Here is a 27,479-nt window from a genome sequence, read left to right as displayed (position 1 = left end):
TCTATAATTATCTGTCAGACTCTATTTAAGATTCTAAATACAGGCCCAGCACAAGAAGTAAGGTCCTTTGCCTGTTGTTTTAAATGCTTAACAGTTTTAAATGCATAGTAGATTTGGGGCCAAGTTTATCAACTTGTCGATAAACAAGAGATGGGGAGGAGCTACTTAAAAATTATAAACAAAGTGTTATGGCTGTTTATTTCCATCAACTTAGATAAGTATACATGCAAATATAATTTGATTTCTAAATAATAGTTTGAATTGTTTTCTAGGAGAGAAGTATGATATGTGTGGAGAGTGTGGCCGCAGCAGCTTGTAGTTCATTTAAATTGCTGGGTGTAGTCAGGATGACTTCGGTAGCACTGGCTAGGAGCCACATAAAACTTAGTGGTCTGTCACTTCACCGGTGGCTGAGATTATACTTTTGAGCTATCCTGAATTTAATAAGGTTAATATTCCTCTTTCGGGCCTCCCTGGTGGCGCAGTGGTTAAGAGTCCGCCTGCCGATGCAGGGGATACGGGTTCGTGCCCCGGTCTGGGAGGATCCCATATGCCGCGGAGCGGCTGGGCCCGTGAGCCATGGCCGCTGGGCCTGCGCATCCGGAGCCTGTGCTCCGCAACGGGAGAGGCCACAACAGTGAGAGGCCCGCATACAGCAAAAAGAAAAAAATAAAAAATATTCCTCTTTCAAAAATAAATAGTAGATATAACATGAAGATTTTTAATTTATATGTATATATATGTGTGTTCATATATATTTATATATGTATCTATCTTTATTTTAAAAGCTACCAACTGTCTAAAGCAAATTGAACGTTTTTCAGCATACTACTAAAGAGTCATACCAACTTGTTTACTGGTGTAAATTGTACTGGGTCAGTTTCTCCAAGGGCAGGAAGTTGTCTGGTAAAGCCAGAATTTGTGTGTTCAACTTGTTTTGACCCCCAGAAACCCTGATTCATCATTAGGTTCTTCAAAGAATGCAGGCACATTTTTTTGAGTAAACCATTGTGACGTGTGAATGTTTGTGATTTTTGTTATTTCTGTGCCATATTTTAGGTGTTCTCGGAACATCTGAATTTGCCTTTTTGCTTTCTTCTGTCGATATTCTCCTAGTGGTGAAAATAATCCTGTGAGGCGAGCTTCCTTTCAGTAGGCAATATGTGTAACTAATATAGTTTAAAAACTTATTTATTTTTATGTAAAACTGATGCATGCTATGGTAAACAAATCCAAGCAGTGCTAAGTGTATATAGGAAAAAAGATAAAAAGCCTCTGCTCTCCTTCCTCCATCGTTAGCCATGTCCCCCTAATCTGACCGTAGAAAGCAGTTGGTGTTACTTGGTGTTTGGAAGACCTCTCTTGACTCGGTGCGCGGGCAGTAGTGAAAGCAGAGGGAGAAGTCATGGAAGGCATGGCCACGGAACCCGTTTAGATGTTAGGCAGGTATTCCACCCTTATTTCCTGTGATGTTAATTAATATTGATAATCTTAAACTTCCATTAGTTTAAGATAACTGTAATTGAATTGTTAGTGAAACACTCAAACAGTTAATTGCATTGTCAGGTTGGTAAAGTTTTGATTTGTTGATCTTGTAAGGAAATAAATATTTGGAAATTGAATTCACGTAACCTTAGGGCTGGGAGTAATGTTGGTAATTATCATTTGTGGCATTTTATGATGAGATGCACAGTATACTTACTCTAGGCTTTTTATAACTCATTATGTTTCCTTTAGTTTTCAGAACAACTCCAAGATAGCTTTATTTCTGCTTTGCAGAGGAAATTTAGGTTAAATGTGAATTAACGAACATAATGTCGCAAGACCAGTAAGTAGTGGTGCTGGCGTTGTGCCTTGGAAAGGGTGTTCTCTTTCCACTGCAGTATGCTCTGCTGCTTCTATCTAGTCTGTCTTATTTTCCAGATGAGGAAATTGAGGCCTGGAGAAGTCAAGTGACTTTCCCAAGGTCATACAGCTGATTAGTAGTAACATTAAAGCAAACTTTTATCTCTGGACCCTTATCTCAGGACTCTTGGTCCTGGCTGGTTATGCTACATTTTACTGCAGTACTGTGGACCAAAGGACCATATGCTGTGACCACTGGATACAAATGCTTCAGAACTGATACATCAGCAGTGGTGTTTTCTAGTATGTATTAAAAGGTTCCTTCTCTCTCTTTCAGAAATTATAAAGAGCTCTGATGGGCTCTTTGGGTGATACCCAGTGCAGTGAACTGCAGGTGAGTAAGGTCTGGGAGAGCCTTATTTACAAAGCAAGGACTTGGTAATGCCTGAGGAAAAGACAAAAGGGACTTAATCTAGAGGAGGGTGTCTGGTCAGCAAGATGTGCTGGGACAAGGTGGAGGAAGTAGGGCCCTGGTGCAGCGGCGGTGACCTGACTGAATTGGCTACTTCTGGGGCCGACTGGATGATGGTGAACCTACTCCAAACAGACTGCCTGATGCTTTGTCAGTTTGTTTGAAGAGAAGTGAGGGTAGGTTAATCTTCCACTTGTGTTTTGAATGAGTAACTGCACAGGGATTCAACCTATCTGCATATGATTGGATCTTCAGAGGTCCTTCAGTTTTTGTGTCAACATTCTTGAGTGTTGATCGCCCAGTGCTCTGATGAACAGGTTAAGTGTTAACTTGTCTGTTTTTCCTGTTATCTACTATGTGTGTATTGTCATGAATGACTATATATCTGCATTTCTGAGGATCTGGATACCAGGAACATATCAATGGAAACAGAAGGTTAAACTTTTTTCCTAATGATTGTATTAGTCCTTCAAATTATTTGTTTATTGCTGAAATGCCCTAAGAATGACATTTTAGTCTTGAGTATTTATTATTTCCCAGTAATTAATCTTCTTGGTCCATTATAGTATCTTGGCCATTCAGTATTAAACTAAGAAAATGGTAATACTACAGAAAAACAATTAGAAGACTGTTCTAATATTGTCCTTGTGGGGCATCAGTGCTAAAATTATTTTTTGATGTCTTTTTAATGCTAGTCCCAGAGACTTTAATGAGACAATGCTATATACTTTTAGGGTTTATAATTAAACTTAGGCTTGGCTACTTATTGATTGCTAAAGTAAAACATTGTTGTAGGGGTTCTTTGTTTCTTGAGTTAGGGTAGTTTGCACGATTCATCCCCCACAGGTTCATGGGGATGATCAGAAGGCTAGCTGAGCTGGTTTCTTGGTCCTTGGAAAGCTGGGGTCTGGGTTGTCATAGGTCATTGTGATAAGAAGTACATGAGCGTTCTCAGTTAAGGCCAAAGTGAGCAATAAAAGAGAGGTGTGGACCTCTTCCTGAGACTATATCGAGTTTGCATCCTGGGACCCCTAAGTTTGCTCAGTATGGTAGAACTTTCTCTCTTAAATTATAAAATAATTTAAGAATTGTTATTAAGTAAATTGTTAAATATTTGGGTTACTACCCCTAAAACAGTTGATTTTATTTTTGGCATTCTGTTAAAAATATATATAGAGAGATATATATCTCTCTATATCTATCTATATATACATACACACACACATAGATTATTGTACTCCTTTTTAATTATAATGTATATAATTTGAATTTTTCCTACTTATTAGATTATGAAACATTTCCATGTTATAGTTGTCACAATTTTAATTGACATGATTACACTTTGAGAGGCTGCAAAATATGTCATCAAGTCATGCTGTCAATAATTTACTTAACTCTTTTTATGTTAGTTATTTATGTTGCTGGCTCGTTTTCAGTTAATACTTTAATGTACATTATTGTAGATATTATTGTACTTTTCTTCTGGCTAATTATATCTCTAGGATAAATTTTTGAATGCATTATTGTGTTAAATGGTATGAATGTTTTTATGGCTTTTGATATATATATCGCCATACTGTTTTTCAAGAATGTTATACCAGTTTGTACTACTAAGAGATATACAGATGTACCTGTTTCGCCATAACTGGATATAAATACATTTTTTCCTTAAAAGTTTTTGCTTATTTAATAGTGTAAAGTGGCATTTGTACTTCTTTGTTCTATAATGTTGAATTTTTCTCTTTGAGTCTCTTCATGGTGAATTGTTTGTTCATATCCTTTGCTATTTGAATCAGTAAACTATCGATGTGGGCTTTGGATGGTAAGGCAAGTATAACCAGCTAATAAACAGGTGATTATTAAAAAGATGATCAGAACCTGTTCGGGGAGAATGTTCAGAGAGAGTCTAGTCTGGATGGTAAGTTTTCTTGAGAACATAGTGGTTGAAGGGGAACGGGTGAGTTATTCCAAGGTTCAGCTCAGCACATGTTTAGTGCGCATCCATTGTGTACCACGTGTTGCATCCTCTTAGTGCTTCTCAAGTCATCGTGGCGTATACTTGGCTGAAGGAGCAGGCTGCTTGAGGCTGCTTGAGGCTTGACTTGTGGGACTTTGGCTGCTGAAGTCTCTTTGTGGAGGGCTGAGGGGATGACTGACTAGAACCTCTTTAGCTCATTAATGGCATACCACAGTGCCACGGCACAGTCTTTGAGAAGCTCTGTTCTGAAGGATACAAAGACGAATAAAGCATCATTTCCTCTGACAAGGAGCGAATCATCTAGTAGAGAGAGTAGGGGCACCAAACCAAGAAAGGACTAATAGGAATTTGAAGGGTGCTGTAAGAGGGGTTCAGACAAGGTGCTTAGGGGTTCAGTGGAGGGAGTGATACTGCCCCCTTGCGGATGTAAGGGAACACTTCAACTGAGGAGGTGGCATTTAAATTGCACCACTGTGAAATTGAGGCGCCAGGGCAAGAAGAGGGCATTCTGGAGGGAAGGGTAGCTTGAGCAAAGGCTGAGGGGTGGTGTTGGAAATGAGGTGGATGTCCGGAAACTGAGTATCCAAATTACCCGGACCCTGGGTTACATGAAAGAACATAGTGGACAGTGAGGCTGTTGAGAGGTCATGACTGGGTTTTGGAGAATGCATATGATGGATTGTGAGTGAGGAGAAACTAGAGACAGGGTTTTCAGTCGAGTTCATGGCACTACTCCAGGTGAGGGATGATGAGTGCCTGAGTTAGTGTGCTTGGGAATGAAAGGAGGTGGTGGAGTCAAGAGATACTTTGGAGGTTGAACAGAGAGATGTGGTGACTGATTAGGTAGGAGGGGAAGGAACAGTCAGTTCTGTGTCTTAAGTCAGAGATGATGCTGAGGTGTTTGTGGTTGGATGGCTGGCAGAATGGGACAGCAGGAATACAGAAGTCAGGAGGAAGAGCAGGTCTTAGGGGTTTAGAATAGAGAAAAGATGATTTGGGTTTTGTGTGTTGAGTTTAAGGAACTAGTAGAAAGGTGAAATCAGAATCTTAACCCTGGAAGGAACAGATGAGGAAGTTCAGGGCCCAGAGGAGCTAGAGGGACCAGTGAGGTCTCACAGTTAGATAAAGCAGAGTGAAGACTGAAGCTTCCTGATTCCCAGTGCAGCACTCTCTTCAGTGCCTCAGACTGAGAAACTTCTCTGCTGTGGTGTTTTCCTCGCACCCAGGTGTGCTCAATAGGAAGTTGGAAGTGGCAGAGCTTATGTTGGGAGTGAAGCGTTTATTTTTTAATTACATTTTTTTATTATGGAAAATTTCAGATGTATAGAAGTGGAAAGGGTAGAATCAATCCCACTGTACCCGTTGTTCGACTTTAATAGTTAGTAATGTTGTTTCCTCTGTTTCCTCCCTCTCCGTCAATTCTATTGAAGCAAATCGGATAAAGCGTTTTGGTGAACTTGAACTCTGGGTATCTGTAGTTAAGGAGGATTGAACAGTTCAGTAGGGTATGTTCTGAGCTTTCTGGGTGGGGGTCTAGAGTGAACAGAAGTAGCATTAATTGCCAGGATTCCTGGGCAAGTCGCTTCCGTCTTCTGCGCCTTCGTCTGTCTGTGAGACGGAGGTAATCATGGCAGCGTCACAGAAGCCCCTGAGATAAGGTGGAGCAAACGCCCTGGGAGCTGCGGGCCTGAGCTGTTACGCAGGTTTAGTTGTTGGTCATAACAGAGAGGTAGTGCTGTTCCTCCGGGCTCCTGTGTTGCTGCCATTCAATACATGTTTATTAGTCAACCAAGAATTATGTGAGGTACCTGAGGCTTCAACAGGGAACAAAACAGACAAAATCTCAGCTCTCCTGGAACTCCTGTTCTAGGTCTGGAGTATAATAGGAAGCTAATACCTTAATAGTGATTAGTGTGGGCCAGACACTGTTCTAAGTGCTTTCATATTTTACCCTATTTAATTCTTGCAGTAATGCCTTGAAGTGTAGCCCTGTTATTATTCCCATTTTGCAGATTTGGAAATCAAAGCAGATTTTTAAGCAGATCGCCTCAGGTCACAATGCCAGGATTCAGATTCAGGCAGAGCCGGCTTCAAGCCTGTACTCTTACCCCTGTGCCATTAAAACGCTTTAGCTCATTCATGGCGTACTAGTGTTTGGTACAAATAAAAAAGGTAGGCCCTGATTGAAATTATTCCTAAACAAGTAAGTGTTCTCTTCTTGAGGGAGAAAAAAAGACAAAACCAAATGAAAAAAATGGCAGTACACAGTTCTCTGTGGATGGGGGTCTATTAGTATTCTTACACAGAAAAGAATGTTTCTTCCTGACTTTTTATAGGCTTCAGCAACTTTCTTGGTTTCTTTAGGTACAAATGGCCACCTCAGTGGAACGAAGTCATTTTCCTGCTGGTACTTGGGAAGAGTCTCTTCTTGAATGAATCTCCTTCTTGCTTACAATTCTTCTTTTTTCTCCTACTCCTCTCTTTCCTTACCTTGGGGCAGTTCCCTTCTCTGATTTCCCCTGTTGTCTGATCCTCCTTTTCCTCACAGCTGTGTTGTCCCTTCCCAGTGTCATCAGCTGCCCATATTCTCAGGGATTTCCTTCCTTCTGCTTTTGCCTTCTCTTCCCTAGCCTGCCTCTGTCCGTCTTCTTGGGCCTTACCCTCTGTTGTGGCTCTTCTGAGTTTCTTCAGCGGGACTAACGTCAGGACCAATTTCCCGCCTCTGGCTCTGGCTCTGCCTTGCCAGCTCGTGGTTCTTCTTCCTGGGCAGGGAAGATGGGGAAATGGGCAGTGAGCATTCCTTAAGTTTGCATCAGGATTAGGACATGGGCCTCACTCCTTTTAAGGAGGGTTAGGAGGGTATTATGGCTTGCATACCTGTGGGGTTTTTTTTTGAACATTGTTAAAATATACATAACATAAAATTTACCATTTTAATCATTTTAGCATACAATTCAGTGTCATTAAGTGCATTCACATTGTTGTACAACCATCACCACCATCCATCTCCAGAACTTCATCTTCCCAAATTGAAGTCTGTACTCATTAAACACTAACCCTCCATCCCCCTCTCCCTCAAGCACCTGGCAAACATCATTCTACTTTCTGTTTCTCAGAATTTGAATAGGGTCCATTCATACCATAGGTACCTCATATAAGTGCACTGATACAATATTTGTCCTTTTGTGACTGGCTAATTTCACTTAGCCTGTCTTCAAGGTTCATCCATATTGTAGCATGTGGCAGCATTTTCTTCCTTTTTAAGGCTAAATACTATGCCATTGTAGGTAAATACCACATTTTTTAAAATCCATCCAGTTTTTGATAGACACTCAGGTTGCTTCCACCTTTTGGCTGTTGTGAATAATGTTGCTTGAACTTGGGTGTATACATATCTGTTCAGGTCCCTACTTTCAGTTCTTTCAGGAAATACCCAGAAGAATTGTTAGATCATATGGTAATTCTGTGTTTAATTTTTTGAGGAATCCCCATATTGTATTCCATAGCAGTAGCACCGTTTGATGTCCACCAGAAATGTAAAAGGGTTCCACTTTCTCCACATCCTCGCAAACAGTTATGTTCTATTTTTTGGATAGTAGCCATCCTAATGGGTGTGAAATGATAATATATACTTGTTTTTAAAGGTGTTTTATGTAGAATAATAGAATTTCAGGACTGGAAATGGTATTAAAGATTTCTGGTTCAATTAGCTGTAGACAGCAACAAATGTTCTCATATGTCTTAGCATTTTCACTTCTTTCTCAGTTGGAGAAAGGCATTTTGGGCAGATGGGTCTCTACTGGATCTTCGGCTCAAGATGAACTATGTCTGACCCAGGCAGGGTACATGGAATGCAGCTTTGCCAGAGATCTGCTCTTCTCTTCTGCCAGTGACTCTCTTTCTTATACTTCTTTACAGTTTCCAACTCTGTCTTCTGGGTTATTTAATCTTCTTTCCAGCTTCTTTAAGGGATAAGGTAATTGTATTCAAATAAACATTTTTATTTAAAAAAACTAGGTAAGTTAGCAATTAATGAGCCCAAGATCAGTATAAACTGCTCAGATGATTAAAAAGACTCTATTCAATATCAATTTGAAGGAAACCTAAATATTACTCCTGGATGTTAGCTATAATTCCTTACTATGGAAAATAAGTCACCCCTTTTCAATTTTTTTTTTAATTTGGAGGAGATGAGTTAAGCAGCATAAAATAAAATATATTTTATATTTACGAGAAGATTATAACTTCTGGATTAGTTTGGGTTTTGAATCATTTTTAAGTTAAAAAAAACTGTTAGTTTAATTTATATTATGAAAATCTTTACGCCTACAGCAAAGTTGTAAGAATAGTATAATCAATACCCAATTGTTAGCGTTATGTCATAATTTGCCTTGTCTCCCTTTCTCTGTCAAATAGATAGAATTTTTTTTTTCCTGAGCCAGCTGAAAGTAAGTGGCAGACATCTTACATGGCATTTCATTCATACTTCATCATGTGTCTCCTAAGAATGAGGACATATTTCTTCATAAACATAATACCATTATCACACCTAAGAAGATAATTCAGTAATACTAATAGTTATACTATCAGATATCAAGTCCATGTATAATTTTTCCTATTTCTTCCCAAAATATATTTTATTTCTTTAGTTTGTTTTTGACTCTTTAGTTTCTTTTTTTTTTTTTTTTTTTTTTTTTTTTTTTTTTTTTTCTTTTTGCGGTATGTGGGCCTCTCACTGTTGTGGCCTCTCCCGTTGCGGAGCACAGGCTCCGGATGCGCAGGCTCAGCGGCCATGGCTCACGGGCCCAGCCGCTCCGCGGCATATGGGATCCTCCCAGACCGGGGCACGAACCCGTATCCCCTGCATCGGCAGGCGGACTCTTAACCACTGCGCCACCAGGGAGGCCCTAGTTTCTTTTTTTTAAAATTAATTTATTTAATGTATTTATTTTTGGCTGCGTTGGGTCTTCGTTGCTGTGTGTGGGCTTTCTCTAGTTGCGGCGAGCAGGGGCTACTCTTCATTGCGGTGCACGCGCTTCTCACTGTGTTGGCTTCCCTTGTTGTGGAGCACGGGCTCTAGGCGTGTGGGCTTCAGCAGTTGTGGCGCACGGTCTTACTTGCTCTGCAGCATGTGGGATCTTCCCGGACCAGGGCTCAAACCCGTGTCCCCTGCACTGGCAGGCGGATTCTTTACCACTGCCCCACCAGTTATTCTTTTATAAAAAAAATTATTTCCTCATTTGTTTTCATGTGATGATGCCTTTATTTATTTATTTTTATTATTGTTTATTTTTGGCTGTGTTGGGTCTTTGTTGCTGCGCGCGGGCTTTCTCTAGTTGTGGCAAGTGGGGGCTACTCTTTATTGTGATGCACGGAATTCTCATTGTGGTGGCTTCTCTTGTTGCGGAGCACGGGCTCTAAGTGCGCGGGCTTCAGTAATTGCAGCACCCAGGCTCAGTAGTTGCGGCACACAGGCCCTAGAGTGCGTGGGCTTCAGTAGTTGCGGCGTGTGGCCTCAGTAGTTGTGGCTCGCAGGCTGTAGAGCGCAGGCTCAGTAGTTGTGACATACGGGCTTAGTTGCTCTGCGGCATGTGGGATCTTCTCGGATCAGGGCTGGAACCCGTGTCCCCTGCATTGGCAGATGGATTCTTAACCACTGCACCACCAGGAAAGTCCCAGACATTCCTTTTTTTAATGACAATTTTGAAGAGTCCTGGTTCATGTATTTCATAGACTGTCCCTCAACTTGGGTTTGTGTGATGTTCTCCTCATGACTGGAATGGAGTTAGTGTTTTCGGGAAGGAGATGTTTACTTTTAATATTTTGTTTCATCTCTCTCTCTTGGCTTTTTATATAAGATATTCAGTGCATATAGATATATATTTTAAAAAGCATGCTTGTAGACTATTATTTTATAATCTGCTTGCTATTTTGTAATCTGGTTGGGATGATGGTGGTATGCTTTTTTTTTTTTTTTCAGTACGCGGCCTCTCACTGTTGTAGTCTCTCCCGTTGTGGAGCACAGGCTCCGGACGCGCAGGTTCAGTGGCCATGGCTCACGGGCCTGGCCGCTCCGTGGCATGTGGGATCTTCCCGGACCGGGGCACGAACCCGTGTCCCCTGCATCGGCAGGCGGACTCTCAACCACTGCGCCACCAGGGATGCCCATTTTTTATTTTTTTGCGGTACGCGGGCCTCTCACTGTTGTGGCCTCTCCTGTTGTGGAGCACAGGCGCCGGACGCGCAGGCTCAACGGCCATGGCTCACGGGCCCAGCCGCTCCACGGCATGTGGGATCTTCCCGGACTGGGGCACGAACCCGTGTCCCCTGCATCGGCAGGCAGACTCTCAACCACTGCGCCACCAGGGAAGCCCGGTACACTTTTGTTTTAATTATGCAGTTGGCTCTCTTGTGTTGATTTACATTTTATTTATAAAGCTCCACTGCTTTGGATTATGATGTGTTTACAAGGCTACACAGATAATCAGGAAGGGAAAATGAAGAAATACAAATGACAGAAAATATTTTATAATAATAAAATTTTCTTGGCAAGCAGCAACATTTTCTCAAAGTCAGTCTTTTAATATAATTTGCTTGCTTCATAAATATGGATTTTTTGAAATGCTTAGCATTTAGGTTATTTTAGGTCAACTCCTTGGGAAATTCAATTAGAGTATTTATTGAATGGTTTTAGTGAGCTGATTGGTTGTCATGTCATGTCATAGATGATATAAAACATGACTCCTATTTATAAAATAGTTCTGTTGGTCAGATAAGGCATCTTACATGATGTATTTAATCCAAGATAATGGATGAGTAAGAGGCAGATCATTCTCTAGGAAGTAATTTTGGTTTTGAGAGAGGCATTCTTAGGGAAATAGGCCTTGAAGTGTTCATTTAGAGCTGGGCAGGATTGAGGTCCGGAGAGAGGAGGGAAAGGATATTTGGGTAGAGGGAAGGGCATTGGCAGAGCCTCAGAGGCCTGACGGTTCCTGGGGCCTGTGTGGGAATGGTGGGAAAGTTGGGTTGCAGTCAGCCTGTGGGTGGCCTGGACGTTGGGTAATGAGCATGGCCGTCAGTTTATGGGCGCCCTCTCTAGAGTGGTGTGTAACTTGCTTCCTCCCTGAAGAAGTGTGACACGCTTGTGCTAGCTGCAGTGTCTTCCCCACAGCTGTGCTGTCCATTGAGGAGAAAGGGGCCTGCTCTGCCATGGCTTCCTTACTCCTCAGGGTATGGCGTGTGAGTTATTTTAATAATGTATCAATCTGCCTTTTCTTTCTTTTGTCACAATGCATTTACTTTCTAACGTGGTCCTGTTTTCAGGGTAATAATTGGGTTTCCACAGGGAAAATAATAATGTATGAGGCAAATTATTGACTTAAAAAATGAATCTCTAATATTTTTCTAGTAGTTCTTCTTTTGTTTAAATTTTTGTTTCGTTAGTTATGTAAAGAAACTTATGGATAGTAATTTCTGCTCAGGTGGATAGTGGTACTGTTTAGCACAGCTCATTGGTCTTCTGAAACCTTTACAAATGCAGTCTGATTCATTCCAGCCAAGTTAATTATGAGGTACATCATTTTTTTCCCTTAATGGAGACAAATGTAAAAGACAGAGATACAGAAATCATCTTCAGTTTAGATTGAAGAAATTTTAGTTACTACTCTTTGTTCCTGCTATTTGATCACAGTTTATTTTTATTTTTTGAAGTCTGTCTCTAATCAAATAAGATTTAATGTTTTAGAAGTAATAGAGGACCATGACTAAACTAAGAAGAAAAGTTAATTTAAGGACAAGAATTGATTTTTTAAAATATAAAAGTACATTTCATGACTTGATTTCAAGATGATCTGGTGGTATCCTTATACTGTCGCAGAAGGAAGTCCACAGTGGGACGAGAATGATGCTTACAAATCAGCACCCTTATTATCTATTACTGAACATGTCTTAGTCCAGGCCAGTCTGCCTACCACCTCTGGGGAACACTGTTGATTTCCTTTTTCTTCCAGTATTTACTTTTGGTTCTGGACCAATTATCTAGCTGTGATGGGATTCTTCAAAAGTATCCTACATTTTGTACTTAGTGAACTAGTGATTGTTCTGTTTGCAGACATTCTTTCTGAGGCTCTACTCTTGCCTCGAAAACCTACATTTGCAGAAAGGGAAATGTATAGGTTTTCCTTTTAAATGTATTTATTTTTATTTATTTTTTATTTATTTTTGTCTGTGTTGGGTCTTCGTTTCTGTGCAAGGGCCTTCTCTAGTTGTGGCGAGCGGGGGCCGCTCCTCATCATGGTGCGTGGGCCTCTCACTGCCGTGGCCCCTCTTGTTGCGGAGCACAGGCTCTAGATGCGCATGCTCAGTAGTTGTGGCTCACGGGCCCAGTTGCCCCGTGGCATGTGGGATCCTCCCATTCCAGGTCTCGAACCCGTGGCCCCCCCCATCGGCAGGCAGACTGTCAACCACTGCGCCACCAGGGAAGCCCAGGTTTTCCTTTTATTAACAAACTTATCCGTCTTTATTTCTTTCCAGTTTTTAAAAACCGTGACCATTGTGACATTGAGATTCATATTTAAAAATAATTTTAAAATTTTATTTTTAAAATTATCATACAGTAAAACTAACTTTTTTCTTTTATCCTGTTCATTTAACACGTGTAGTTTGTGCAACCATCACTACAATCAGAATACAGAATAATATTATCACCCCCCAGAATTCCCTGATGCTATCCTTTTATAGTTAACTGTCCCCATCCTATAACCTCTGCAACCACCGACCTTTTCTCCATCCCTATAGTTTTGTCTTTTTGAGAATGTCCTATACATGGAATCATACATGTAAGCTTTTGAGACTGGGTTCTTTTACTCTGTCTTTGAGATTCATCTCAGTTATTGCATGTATTGAAAGTTTATTCCTTTTTATTACTGAGTAGTTTTCCATTGTCACTCATTAAAGGACATTTGCGTTGTTTCCAATTTTTAACATTTAAGAATAGAGCTGCTGGGGCTTCCCTGGTGGCGCAGTGGCAGAGAATCTGCCTGCTAATGCAGGGGACACGGGTTCGAGCCCTGGTCTGGGAGGATCCCACATGCCGTGGAGCGGCTAGGCCCGTGAGCCACAGCTACTGAGCCTGCGCGTCTGGACCCTGTGCTCCGCAACGGGAGAGGTCGCGATAGTGAGAGGCCCGCGCACCGCAATGAAGAGTGGCCCCCACTTGCCACAACTGGAGAAAGCCCTCGCACAGAAACGAAGAGCCAACGCAGCAAAAATAAATAAATAAATTAAAAAAAAGAAAAAAAAAAAAAAAAAGAATAGAGCTGCTGTAAACATTTGTGTACAGACTTTTGTGCAAACATAGTTTTGATTTCTCTATCTCTAGGGTAGCTGTCTCTGGGGAGAGGGGATTGCTGGGTGATATAGTGAGTATATTTTTAACTTTATAAGAAACTGTCAACCCTTTTTCCAGAGTGTCTGTACCATTTTATATTCTCCCACTAGCAATGTACGAGAATTCCACCTATTCCACATCACTGACACTATCAGTGATTTTAATTTAGCCATTCTAATAGGTATGTGGTAATATCTTATCATGGTTTTAATTTGCATTTCTCTGATGACTAATGCCATTGGACATCTTTTCATGTGCTTATTTGCCATCATTAGATCCTCTTAGTGGAGTGCCGTTGAAATCTTTTGCCTAGCTTTTAATTGGGTTGTTTTCTTACTGTTGAGTTTTGAGAATTCTTTATATATTTGGATACAAATCCTTTTTCAGGTATGTGATTTGCCGTTGGTTTTTTCTCAGTCTTTAGCTTGGCTTCGTATCCTTCTAACATAATAGTATCTTTCAAAGAGGAACAAGGTTTAATTTTGAGAAAGTCCAGTTCATAAATTTTTTTTCTTTTTTATATTATACTAAGATGGGTAGATTTTAAAATAAGTTTCTGTTCTATAAAAGTGGTGAAAAGTAACTTAGTGATGGGAATGTCCTCATAAAGTTGACTTTGTGGAAGGTGCAAATGTTATTTTCTGGAAAGGTAGTACTAATTAATATACCTCTTAGTCTTGGGAACATCTAGGACTTTTGTTTAACCAAAGGATGCAATTGGTTGAGGTTTGTGAGGGTTTTCACACTTTTTAAAAAAATGATAATCACTAATGTGGTTAAATATGTATACTTTCATAATGCAGAACTATGTAGGAATTAGTCCTTAAGACTCTTCCAGGGTTAAAATAGTGGTATATTACATTCCCATTTGATGCTTTGGGGAGTGCCTGAGTTTGAGTTTCTGCTTCACTGGAACAGCATTAGCACTCTGAGTGTAGGTTCAGATTCAGTGTCATGGCTAAAAGCACGAGCTGCATCAGAATGTCTGCATTTGAATCCTGCCTTTTATTTACAGTGTAACTGTGGGTGAGTAACTTAACTTGTCTGTGCTTCAGTTTCCTTATCTGTTAGTGGGAATGATAATAATAACATCCACCTTGTAAGGTCATTATGAGGACTCAAGCAGATTACATAATATAGTCATTTCAACAGCCTCTGGCCCACAGGAAGCATTCAGCAAATGGCTCTTGTTATTATTCTTATTATTATTGCTGAAATAGCTTTATGATAAAATTGTTTAAACAAATGTTTTGGAATATTTTCAAGAGTCAGGATAACCACATATCACACTAAGTCATTTCTCTCCCATGCCCACTTTTTTCTCTTTGCACTTGTTATTATTAATCAATACCTGTGACCAGTGTTTTTAATAATCATGTATATATACACTGTTTTACAAGCCAGCTATCAGTTCATTCCATTTTTCACATCTTGTGAGGTACTAATCAGATATACACATATACATCAGTTTGCTTCAGCTGCCTGAAATATCAACCTAAATTGGCTTAGGCTGGAAAGAAATTTGAGTTAGGCTCACCTAACTGCAAAGTCAGGCACAGCTAGCTGGATTCAGGGCTCAAGTAAAGTCATCAGGACTCAGGTTCTCCCCACGAGTCAACTCTGCCTTTTCCTGTATGGACTTCAGTTGTAGGAACTGTATGTTAGAAACTTGGCTGTAGCATATTCACCCCCTGTAGCCTGTCAGCGTTTAGATTCAGCCGGAAAGAGCGCCTGTCTCTTTCCCAGAAGCCTCAGCAAAAGTCTCATGATGTCTCATTGGCTCTTATGGGGTCACATGTCTGACCTGGAGCCAATCGCTGTTTGAGGCTGTGAGACTGGGATTGGCCAGTTCTGGTCACGTGTCACCCGTGGCTCTTTGGCGGAGTCGAGCCCACCGGAGCCACGCTGACTGAGAGGCGGGGAGAGGTACGTACTCTGAGGGAATTTGTGGGCTTTTATTACCAGAAAAAGGGATGGACGCTGGCTGGTCAAAGGACTAATGTGCTGTTAGGCTCTTTTTGTAGATCGGCAACGGATCACAGGGGTTAATGGATTTGAATTAGACCGGATTTGAATTAGAACCTTGGTTACTGATTCCAGCTTTTTTGTCTCCAGGAATGCCGTTCCCCACAGGGGCAGGAGTTTGCAGAAAGTTAGTGTTGTGTATTCTTTTGGTGAAAGTCGGATAATTTTTAACAGGAAGAGAAAGAGTCAAGGCAAATAGGTGTGGCCTTCTCAATGGGTGGACGTGGTGCTTCTTCCCACACTGGTGGGTTTAAGCGACTCAGCGCCCTTCTCCGGGCCTTTCTGTCCCCGTGGCAGAGGCTGTACAAGACCCAGCTTGGTCAGTGTCTGTCCGCTACATGGCAGGGTTGCATGCTGTAGACACGGGTGTATCCGTGTATCCTGGCCAAGAGTGTTGGCTACATGGTGAGGTGTGTCTGGTGCTGGCGTCGTTTAGAGGTAGTTTCTAGATCTCTGTATTTTTTATAGTCCATTTTAGTGTGGCTTGAGACATTGTCTCACTTTGACTTCGGCTGGCAGTTTCTATTTTATGTTTTTCAAGAAGACGCTTGAACTTCTTCAGGAGTATGTGTAGCCAGGTCATGCTGTTTTCTGAAGAACCAGAGAAGGCAGTTACCAGAGACCTGCCTTGTATGGAGAGCTATGCTACAGAAGTACCCGCAGTGAGGTTCAGGGAGACTGCAGTTAGAAATGAACTGTTGGGACCTGATTAATTGTGGTAGGCATCTTCATATCCAGTGCTGAGGTGGGCACCTGAGCCTACATATCAGAGACATTAACTCTTGAAATTAAGTCACTTCCCCCCATAGCTCCCGGAGTTAGTAATTCTGTCCCTAATCTCTACTTCTGTGTTACTTTTATTGAGATATCCCTGGCTAATATGTTTGTTGATTAATGTTGATGGTAGGCTTTGTGATCTCCCCTCAGAGCCAGTTTTAGGGGTTAGCTTGTGTTTGTCAGTGATGTACAAGTACACTTGTTTCTCCAATGGCTATTGGAGAGCATAATCATTCTTATGATTGCATAATCATAACCATTATTATTTTACCGAGATGGTGAAAATGGGTGAAAATAATTCCTCTGTCAGGTAGATAAAGTAGTTACATAGCATGATATTTTATTTTCTAAAAATAGAGTGTTGTATGTTGAAATCTGTAAAGTGATTTCCACTTTGTATAAATTGAAAGTATGGAATTTTAGTGAAATAACAATAGCTAACACTTACTGAGCACTCACTGTATGCCAGGCATTCTTTTAAGCACTTTACGCGTATTATTTCGCTTAATTCTTAAGTGAAAATAAATAACCATAGGAGGTAGGTATTAGTTGTCTCCTTGCCATTTTAAAGGTGAGCAAGTTGAGATACTTGAGGCTAAGTCATTTGCTCCAGGTCACACAGCTGGTGAGTGACACAGTTGGTGAGTGACAGCTGGTGAGTTCTGAATGTAAGTCCTCTGGCTCCAAGTCTGTGCTTTGGATCACTGTGCTGTGTTCTGTCCCTAGTAAAGATTTTAGCTCATGTGTTGTTAGTTTTTCTTTTCATTTTGCTTCTTTTTGTAATATTTTCTAGATGTGGGCTAGGAGTTGTATAGAGAAGATTTGCTAATTCTAGGACCTTTGGAATCCATGGATTTATCCATCTTCTGTTGCTGTTATTTGGCAAGCAAACACTATATGCTTGTTTATATCAGTAGGTGTCAACCAGGAATGATTTTGCCCCCCAGGGGACATTTGCTGATGTCTGGAGACAGACATCTTTAGTTGTCGTAAGTCAGGAGACGTGCTCCTGGCACCTAGTGGTCAGAGGCCAGGATGCTGCTGAAACATTTATGAAGCACAGGACAGCCTTCCGCAACAAAGAATTGTTCAGCCCAAAATGTCAATAGCATCAACTCTGGCCTATAGAATAAGTGACTGATGATCTTGTAATGCCATTCTGATCTCTAATGGGCAAAGTCACATTAGTAATGTAGAAATGATTACTTTTGATGTTTGTTTGATAATTGATTTCCCCCAATTAATGCATGTTTGTATAAGGGACATAAACACCAACCATAACTTAAATATTGAAGTTCCCTTAAAGTAAACTGGGAATTATAGCCCACTGAGGGAGAGCTGAGGAAGTTTAAAGGGAGGCCATGTAATGCCTGAGGATACAATACTCTAAATATTTGTTGGATTACCTTGTGAATTACACAATTAGATTTCATTTTTTGTGTTGTATTAACTTGTCAAATGTATAAACATTTTAAATATCCTGTAATTTTTAAAACCGTGTTTTGGTATTTTTTTAATTAAAAATTTCCTACTGAGAAAAGTGGAGAATATTACATTGTACCCCGTGTATGTACCACCCATATTTAACAAATGCTAACAAATACTGAAGTCCATTTTGAGCTCTTTCTCATCCCATCCCTTAGGTGTTTCTACATTTTTTATTATACCAAACATCTCAAAAGTTGAAGGGGCCTGGAACTCTTCCGTTGTCTGTCGTCAGGCCTCACTCACTGCTGCTGCCTTTTGTCTGCCTGTCAGCTTCTCCCCTCATCTTTCACTGCAGTATATAGGCGGTAGAGGGCGGAGCCAGGTTGTCTTTTCAAAGCTGGAAAGGCCAGGCCGAGAGTGGATGCGTAGGCTGGAGGGAGGCGGGAGGACAATAAGTATGGGTTTCCCCCAATGACTGAAAGCAGAGCGTTCCCATGAAACCTTTCATAAGCCGAAGTGGCGTAAAGCGAAGAAGCAGTGACCATAGGACACATCTTGCTAACGGATGCACAAAATAAATTGAGCTAAAGTACAGAAGCTCAGTGACAGTTCAAAGCTATGGCGGCTTGATGCTGAGGTGCTGAGTGTGGTTCCCAGGAAGGAGCTGGGTGGTGCCCCTTGCACCCGCTTTTGCAGCGCACAGTGCGAATTGCCTCTGTACGGGCTGCTGCACAACACGTGCCGGGCACTGTTCTCATTTTCCCCCCTTTTTTGTGAAAATAGATACCTCTTTGGATTTCTTTTGGTTGGGAAAACAGGCGCTAACGTGGGTCTTTCTTAAAAGCGAAGTGGCATAAATTGAGCTTTGGAAGGATGGAGGAGACCTGTACCTTGGGGCCGTTTGGTGAGGTAGAAAGTGAGGAGAGTGAGCGAGGGTGGGAAGAGGCAAGAAGAGCAGTCTCGGAACCAACAGAGATGGTGGTGGGAGGTCTGCAAGCGTGGTCCGCCGGAGCAATGTTGTGACTGTCAGGTCAGAGGATCTTAGGTCTTTGCCCAGGATTGCTGCTCCCTGCATTATGAGTGGTATAGCTCAGGAGAGGCTGCGCTTGAATTCTCAATCTCTATTACTTGGACTGCTTAGTGGTCTGTTATTAATGGCAATGCCTGCTTATCACCAGTTGTTCACAGGACTTCTACATGATAGGTTCCTTCTTTTTTTTTTTTTGACCACACCATGCCGCCTGCGGGATCTTAGTTCCCCGACCAGGGATCAAACCCTCTCCCCGCCCTTTTCCGCCGTGGAGGAAGCGCGGAGTCCCAACCACTGCACTGCCCGATAGGTTCCTCCTTTATTTAAACACCTCCCATCATGCTCCATTGCTATGGAATAAAGCCCTCACTTCTTGTGGCATTGGAGGGCATTCTTAGCTCCTTTCCGTCTTTCTCTGACACACCTGGAGTATATCATGTGCTTTTTCTTGTCTTGGTGACTTCTTGTGCATTCTCTCTGATAAACTCCCCTGTGCTCTCCCTATCATCTCTGCACAGTGAACTTGTGTTCTTCTTTTGAGGGCAGCTCATGCCTTTCGGCAGATGGAAGGTATTTCTTGCTATTTTTCATTTGTGCTTTGCCTGTCTTGCTAGAATCTGAGTTTCTTGAAAGCAGTGATGGCATGCTTCCTCTTTGCGTATAGTACTGCTAACACAGGGCCTGGCCTCAGGAAATGTTTGCTGAACTGAATTAATAGCCAGTTCGAACTTGCCCTTGAACAAGTGTTTTGTACTGGTGGGAAAAATCCTACACGGTGTGGACTTTGATTCTCTGAAGTGTCAGTTACAGTATTGTAAGACAGAAGATAGGAGTCTGGGATAGGAAACAGTTTTGCACCTTCTGGTTTTTTTTTTTTTTTTTTTTTTTTTGCGGTACACGGGCCTCTCACTGTTGTGGCCTCTCCCGTTGCGCAGCACAGACTCCGGACGCGCAGGCACAGCAGCCATGGCTCATGGGCCCAGCCACTCTGCGGCATGTGGGATCTTCCTGAAGCGGGACACAAACCCGTGTCCCCTGCGTCGGCAGGCGGACTCTCAAACACCGTGCCACCAGGGAAGCCCTAGATTTCTTTTGTTAATGCAGAGCCTTAGTTTACTACCCACACCCCCGATATTGTTACCTACTTTAATTATGTGTTCTTTTTAAATTTTAATTATTTATTTATTTGGTTGCACCAGGTCTTAGTTGCAGCAGGTTGGCTCCTTAGTTGCGGCTCAAGGGCTCCCCAGTTGCAGCAGGCAGGCTCCTTTAGTTGCGGCTCGCAGGTTCCTGAACTGTGGCATGTGAACTCTTAGTTGCAGCATGCATGTGAGACCTAGTTCCCTGACCAGGGATCGAACCCGGGCTCCCTGCATTGGGAGCACAGAGTCTTAACCACTGCACCAGCAGGGAAGTTCCAATGATGTGTTCCTTTATTCATTGGCATGTAAACATAATTCTTATCTTTTTTCCCCTGTATTTTTATAAATACAGAAAAGTGAATAACATCTTAAAATAAAATGAAGGAAAGGCCTAATGTATCTGAGTTTTTCTCAGTAGCACGAAGGGAAATGTTTGCCAGCAAGAACTGTGGCAAGGTTATCCCAGATGTCAACTCTCTCTACTACCAGGGGCTCAGAGCCCTTCTGAAGCTTCCTAATTGTCCAGGACAGCTCCATTATGACTCACCGTACAGGGCCTAGCCTCTCATGCGACACTCAGCATTTAAAAATTAGTCTTCATTTCTCCTTCCCAGCAGGCAGCTTCAGTTGGAGAAAGTAATTTCATTTTCTTATGTACTCGTTCATTCACTCAGTCAACAGACCATCACTCCTCTATTATATGCCAAGATCTATGCTTGCTTCTGGTAACAAGGAAAGAATAATATATGGTTCCTTCAAGCACTTAAGGAGCTCATAAACTAGTGACAGAGGAAGATGCACAAACCAATCAATAAAGAATGAACAATGCTTTGACTTTATTTGTATTATTTGAATTTTTATGACTATATTTATATACTACACCCTGTTCAAAGTGGAAATAGATATTTAAGAAAGAACTAGTGATGTAAAAAATCCACAGTAATATGTAAGTTATTTAGAGAGTTAAGACTGGAAATATTTGCACTCTCAAAGAAGCTTGTTCATGCAGATGAACCCCTACTTCTTTTGGTTGCTTTATTTACATTTATAGAGGTATAGGTATTCCCTCTTCTAACAGGGGTTAGTAACTTGGGGAGGGGGTGCTACAGATTAAGGTCCTGATTCAGTGGCAGGTCCATCTTACCTCCTCTTCAGGTCATATTCTCAAGCAGGAGCTACAGGATGAGACGAGTAAAACAGTTCACTTCCTTTGCTTACCCCCAGCCCCATGATAGGCTTCTGCTGGGCTTCCTTGGTTGCTTTCATCATCACTTTCACCACCAGAGGTCAGGGAACCTTCCGGTTAATCAGGGGCCCTGGAAATGATGCAGAAAAGTACTGACTTAAAAATAATAAATCACATTTATTTAGGGCTGACTGTGAGCTCATTGCTTAAAATGTCCTACTTAATCTTCACAACCACTCTAGGAAATTGGTATTGATAAATCTCAGGTATATCCAAAACAAGTCTCTATGTAGGATTGTGATATTTTTAGGAGTTTTATGTCTTTAGGTTCGTCTTGGCACCAGACATAAGGCGGTTCAACATAATACGCTGGCCCTAAACAGCTCCAGATGCCAAGAATTGGCAAATCACTACTTTGGTTTCAGTGGGTGGTCAAAAAGGATCATCAAGGTGAACTCTGTAGATTTTCTTTGACTAACCAGACTCCTTTCAACATTGAACTCCTAGACTTTAGAGAGAAGAATAGAACAGGGCTATGGGGAGGAGATGTGAGAGCCTTCCACATGGAAGTATGTGAGCATTGGCCTGCCACCTAGAATTAGTGATAATCTCAATGACTTGGATGGCGGTGTCCATAATTTTCGCCAGTATTTGTATGGTATATGATAAAAAATAGTTGTCCATATCTAGTCATTCATTTGCAAGTCCCAACTTGATTTTGAAGCTATTGCATACCTAAACTATTACCTGGGATTGCTGGAGTTTTGTTTTTATTTCTAACAACAGGATATTTTGAAGTCTAGCCTTTAATTCATAATCCTAACAGCTTCAGGATCTTTCTAACCTTGAAGAAAGGGAAAATGAAGCTATTGTGACACCACTTCAGAAGCAAAGCCTGAAGTTCTTCTGTGCTTCAGAGGTGGTGTTGCCCTCCCATGAGTGCAGGAGAACCGAAGTTGTCATGGCTGAGGAACCTTTGCATAAGTTGGAGGAAGGTCTGTTTTCCAGTATGTTTGTGTGTGGGGAGGTGAGGGAGTGGGATTTCTCTTTTTTTCCTTTCTTTCTGAAACTCACCTTTTCAGACACATCATCACTTTTCTAAGCCACTAAAGCCCTGGGCAGATTTTTTCTGCCTGACAATATAGGTTTTTATCTTAGGCAATACCTGACAGCACCTTAAACTTTAGAATTTTAGAACTGACCGCCTGCCAAGAAGCTTAGGAGGAAGGAAAATGAGTTAGTTTTTGTTGTTGTTGTTGTTAATAATTTGTTATGTGCTAAAATATTCCTTCAAATACAGATGTCTTCTGGCCTTCAGTTATCCCAAGAAAACCATTGTCTAAAGATTGAAATAAACTCTTGTGTAAATATTCAGTCCTTTGCCTCCTATAGAAGGGCCTGAGCAGAAAAAGTTAATGTAGATCCCTAGAAAGGGGATTCCGATTGGTACTGAGTTTTTTCCTAGAATCCATGGCACTTGGGCTTAGGGTTGTAACTCAGAGGCAGAGCTGTTAGCGAATGGAGTGGAGGAGGCTCCACCATCCACCTGAGTGGGTGATGGTTGAGGAGAGGCCGGATCATCTGCACTACCGGCAAATCTATCTCACTGTATGAATCCAGCCCTTTACGCACAGGAGAGCAGGGTCTGTAGCAGTGCAGCCTCAGCTTGTCCATTTGAAATCTGTGAGTAGTATGAGATTTGTGCACGTTCTTGGTTTCCATTTCCCATCGAGTGTTTTAGGAACTTCCAGAATAGATCTGAGCAGTAAAAATGTGCCATGCCAGGGTATACCTACAACAGAGACATTCACCCGTACCCCAGTGTTGTGCCTGCCCTTAATCACTAAGATAATGATCTAAGAATCACAGATGCATTTTTAGTTTTACACACATAACCTAGAAATCAGTTATGCAGACAGGCATTTTAAACTCATCTGTTTTGGTTGGATTTAGGGTCATTATCATTCCTTATGGAAAGGAAGGTAACCCAGAAGCTTGCTATTCAGAAGGCTATGACAGATGCATTCCAGAAACTGCTGATTGTGGCTTTAGGTAAGACCTTTTTGATTGTCCTTGAAGTACTTCAGTTTCAGTGAGCAAATAAAGTTACTTGAAAAGTTAATTGGATGAAAATAATGGTTATCTAAAACATTACATATTCTTTCATTCACCAGGTGCTTTCACAGCAGCAGTCTTAAATTTGTTCTTTGTGGCATTTATGAGAAAAATGACAGCAAATATTATTGTCCCCAGTGTTTGGATGTAGAGTGACTTGCCACAGTTCATACAGAAAGTGTTTGATCCAGTTCTTCCCCAATTGCTTGCTTATCTTACAGAATAGTGCAGTGATTATAAAGCCTTGGGCACCTGTGTTTGAGTCCTAACTTTGTCTCTTAGATTTTGTTGTTGTTGTTGTTGTTGCAATTTTAGGTTTTTCTAGCCAGAGACATTTGAAGGTATTTAATATCTCTAAGCTGCAATTTCTTTATCTGCAAATAGGATTAGTAATACAGCTTATCACCTAATGGAGGATATTGTAAGAGTAAATGAGATGATGAATGTAAAAAGCTTAGAACTATGCCTGAAACATAGTAAGCAGAGAAAATATATTGACTATTATTATTATCGTTTTTTTCTTGTTGAAGAGTTTATTAGATTATGTTTTTGAAATCAGTTTAATTTCAGTTTTCATTTCTGATATATTGGGTGAATATGATTCTTATATAATAATTGGCTACGTTTTTGTGAGCCTTGAAAGTGGTCATGCTATTGAATAGTGTTGATTGTGTTCCCTATCGAGTTATACAGCAGTGAGAATGTCACAGGCTGTGCCCAAAGGAAACTTTATGATGAGTAGATTCCCGGAACAGAATTGCTCCCCTGCTTCACAGCCCTGCAGGCTTAGAGAAAATCCGAGCTAAGTTGTCAGAGACCTTATTTGCTTGTAAGAGTTGACCCTGGATTGGTCTTGGCCTTCCAGCCTGGGCAGTCCTTCCAGTGAAGTTTGACTTCCCTGGTCATCAGGCAGAATCTCCATCAGCTGTCAACTCTGGGTAACAACCTTTAAGAACCAAACTAAATGTCTGGGTTGTTTGTCCCTAATATGCCAAGGTATTCCTTATATGTACTCCAAACTCCTTAGACCAAAAAGCCTGGTGGCTCTAGCTTGCCTTGAGGAAAGCTGTATTGTCCAAAAGGTACATGGGCTAGTTTCTGCCAGTAGAGTGTTCAAATGCTGTCTCTCTCTGTCTCTGTCTCCAAAGCTTTGTTCATTGTATCTGGTAGAAGTTTGGTCCCAAGGAGTAGGCACTTGCCTTGCTTCTAATATGAAGTATCTGTTATAGTCCAGCGGTATCTCTCCAGGTTTGAACTCATTTGGACCCCCACCTAATGCCTTCCTATTTCATTGTATTGTGATTGAACATTTTTGTTTCCACAGCTTTTAATTTCTATGTCATTATTCCTTAGTTCTTATTTCTAAGATCATAAAGGTTTTTGAACCAAAGTTGATACTTCTTATATATTTTTTCACAAATAATTATGATAAAAACTGGAGTGTCAGATGAGGGAACTTCTAGGAAAATGCTCTTATTTTCTTCTTTTAGAAATCAAAAGAATGTCTAATTATTGGGCGCTACCATTGTATACAGGAAGTTTTAGAACAAGAAAACTTCTGAATTGATCCTTGTTAACTTTATTTCAGAAATTGGTAAAACAGCCGTGGCATATAGACTCTGTGAAGACGTCACAGATGCTAGAACCAAAGAGGAACTACAGGATTTAATTCAAGTATGTGGAGATACAAACTCAAGGGGTACACAGCCAGTGTAGCCATAATTCAAAACAAGCAGCAGGATTTGGAAGACTTTGGCATGTCTACTCAGCTCTGTCTTCCTTAGGAAAATGTGAAACTCTGAAACTGCTTTTGAGGCAGGGAATTTCTAGGACTTTTCCAAGTCCCGAGCCTTGTCTCTGGCCCATTATTTGAAGTTTGGAGAGCAGGATTGAGGGCCATCAGTGTACGTCTACAGTTGTGGACACAGGAGAAGACACAGGCCCTTTAGAACTCCCCTCAAATAGAATTGCAGGGATTTGGGAACAAAGTAACTATGGCCTTAAGTGTGATTATGCTACAGTGTTTTAAAACTATTCATGCCTTTCAAGTAAGGTATATTACCCAGGTCTCAGCATCTCATATATATCTTGTGTTAAATATTTTGCCGAAGCACCTTTCTGTAAACCAATTATATGGATGCCTCGAATTAGGGATTAAGTTGTCAACGTAATTTCTAAAAGAAAACATTAATGTACTGTATATAGGATTTTTATTAAAAAGGAGCAAAAAATGTGTTTCATGTCATTGAGAGCCTATTTGGGGGCTAGTTTTCTGATTATTTAACTCACCCCAACGTTGCAAAGTTTGTTTTGAAGGGAAGAAAGTAGAGAAAGGAAAGGTGGTTATGTTCTGAAAAATGTAAAAATTTTGAAAGTTTTTCCTGTACAAAATAATTATTTTAATTCAATTGAAATCAGTCAAGGAAACTTCAAACGTATCCATGTTTGGACATTAAGAAGTCTAGCTTCCTGTGAAATGTGAGAGGAAAGGACTCCGTATTGATAGTAAAGATTTCGGAAAACTGATTATAACAACAGATCCATTCCTAAATGAGGCCAATCTTGGAATCCGTTCCATTGAGAAACCATTATGTGCCAGGCACTGGAAATAAGATGAAGCTCCTTCTCTCTTGGAGTTTAGGTGTTACAGGTGTACCAGACAATTAAAAAGGACTAAAATTAAATAGATTATGAAAAGGACTGTGAAGAAAGTAAACTGGGTGCTAGTTACAGTATTTGGAGAAAACTACTTAACATGCTGACTTTAACATTCTAAGTGTCTTCTCCATGTCTGCACACAGGGTAGACCTCTGAAAAGTGACACAGTAGTTTTTTCTAGATTAATGGTTCTGTTGAGACAAGGTGGGATGGGGGAAGTTTTCCCATGCTAATATAAAGGGCCATTCACTTGGTTTTAGACACTCTTTCCCAGAATGAATTGCTCACCTGCCCCAAACCCCTCCTACAGAAGTTCTGGAGTCATCACTGATTCAGTGGTAACCTCTGATGACAGAGTGGTGAATTAATAATGAGACGTGAATACTGAGAGTTTGGAGGAAATGGCAACATTTTAGAATAATTGTAAGGTGTGTTCCCCTCCCGCCACCCTGACTGGTGCTCATTTTGCAGGTCAGCTACTTTTCTTGTCAGCCCTGTAGCCAAAGGGAGGAAGAATGTCTCTCAGACTTCAGCTTCGAGGAGGAAGAGTTCAGATTGCCAGAACTGGACTAGCACTTTTGAATTTCCCAGAATGCCACATCCTGTGGTTTCCTCGGGAAGCTCTGCATCCTTCCCAACCCCCCTCCACCCCTGGGCTGCTGGAGTTTGGGGCCACTGGGGTCTGCAGCCCAAATCCCGCCTCATTGTTTGGGGCCTGGGAGGGCAGGGCGGGGTTGGGAAGGGGGCCCGGCAGGAGGTAATTGTCCCCTTTGCAAGGGGAAGGGTGGCTTGTGCCCTGGGGACTCTGGGAAAAAGGCTCACTCTGGTGGCGTGCATTGGATCTCCGCAGGAGCCTAATAAAGGTAGAGTAACTACAGATGTCATAAATAACGGGTGGGACGTTAGGTGGGGGAGGGGCGTGCGGTTGCTATGGGACGTTAGGTGGGGGAGGGGCGTGCGGTTGCTAACGGTTGCTAACAGTGAACCCTCGCGTCGCAGCGCTGGCATAACGGTTCAGTTCGGCTGTGAAGGAGGATGTGGCTCTGGCTTCTCGCTGGCCTGGGTCGCTGTGCCTGGGAGCCGCCACATGTTATGTCCTGGCTGTGCCTCTGTGTCGCTGCTGCGCCCCACGGCTCCTCCTCACATGGCAACGACTGTGGCTTCTAGTCCAGGCAGTTCAGCCTCCAGAGCTCCTTAAGGAAGTTGTAGCTCAGTCTCCATTGTATCCCGAGGTGACAGTTCCAGCACAGAGCAGGATCATGCTGAGCATCCAACATCCCCCAGGATCAAGAGCAGTGGTTCTCAACCAGGGTGAGTTTGCACACAGGTGACACATGGTAGTGTCTGGCGACAGTTTTGCTTGTCAGAACTGTATACGCTACTGGCATCTAGTGGACAGAGACCAGAGATGCTACTAAACATCCAACAGTGTACA

General features: G+C 41.6%; 1 protein-coding gene across 1 annotated transcript; it reads left to right on the top strand.

The window, feature by feature from the left end:
- Positions 1 to 2,343: 2,343 nt before the first annotated feature.
- On the top strand, positions 2,344 to 26,786 carry LOC132479156 (RAD52 motif-containing protein 1-like). Its single transcript, XM_060082735.1, has 6 exons — positions 2,344 to 2,433; positions 21,599 to 21,721; positions 22,098 to 22,266; positions 23,225 to 23,323; positions 24,975 to 25,060; positions 26,516 to 26,786. The coding sequence occupies exons 1-6, from the start codon at positions 2,344 to 2,346 to the stop codon at positions 26,615 to 26,617; spliced, it is 669 nt and encodes a 222-aa protein (XP_059938718.1). The 3' UTR covers positions 26,618 to 26,786.
- Positions 26,787 to 27,479: the final 693 nt, after the last annotated feature.

The sequence above is a fragment of the Mesoplodon densirostris genome, chromosome 18 (assembly GCF_025265405.1).
Source record: "Mesoplodon densirostris isolate mMesDen1 chromosome 18, mMesDen1 primary haplotype, whole genome shotgun sequence".
NCBI lineage: Eukaryota > Metazoa > Chordata > Mammalia > Artiodactyla > Ziphiidae > Mesoplodon > Mesoplodon densirostris.
The sequence above is the reverse complement of the archived record's forward strand: the minus strand, read 5'-3'. Positions and strand labels throughout refer to the sequence as shown.

Bases quoted from the DNA above. Each gene is read 5' to 3' on its own strand.
- LOC132479156 (XM_060082735.1), top strand. From the start codon at position 2,344: ATGTGCTGGGACAAGGTGGAGGAAGTAGGGCCCTGGTGCAGCGGCGGT. The intron at 2,434-21,598 runs GTGAACCTACTC...TTATGTCTTTAG, and splicing joins CTGGGGCCGACTGGATGATG to GTTCGTCTTGGCACCAGACA. The intron at 25,061-26,515 runs GTATGTGGAGAT...CTCATTTTGCAG, and splicing joins AACTACAGGATTTAATTCAA to GTCAGCTACTTTTCTTGTCA.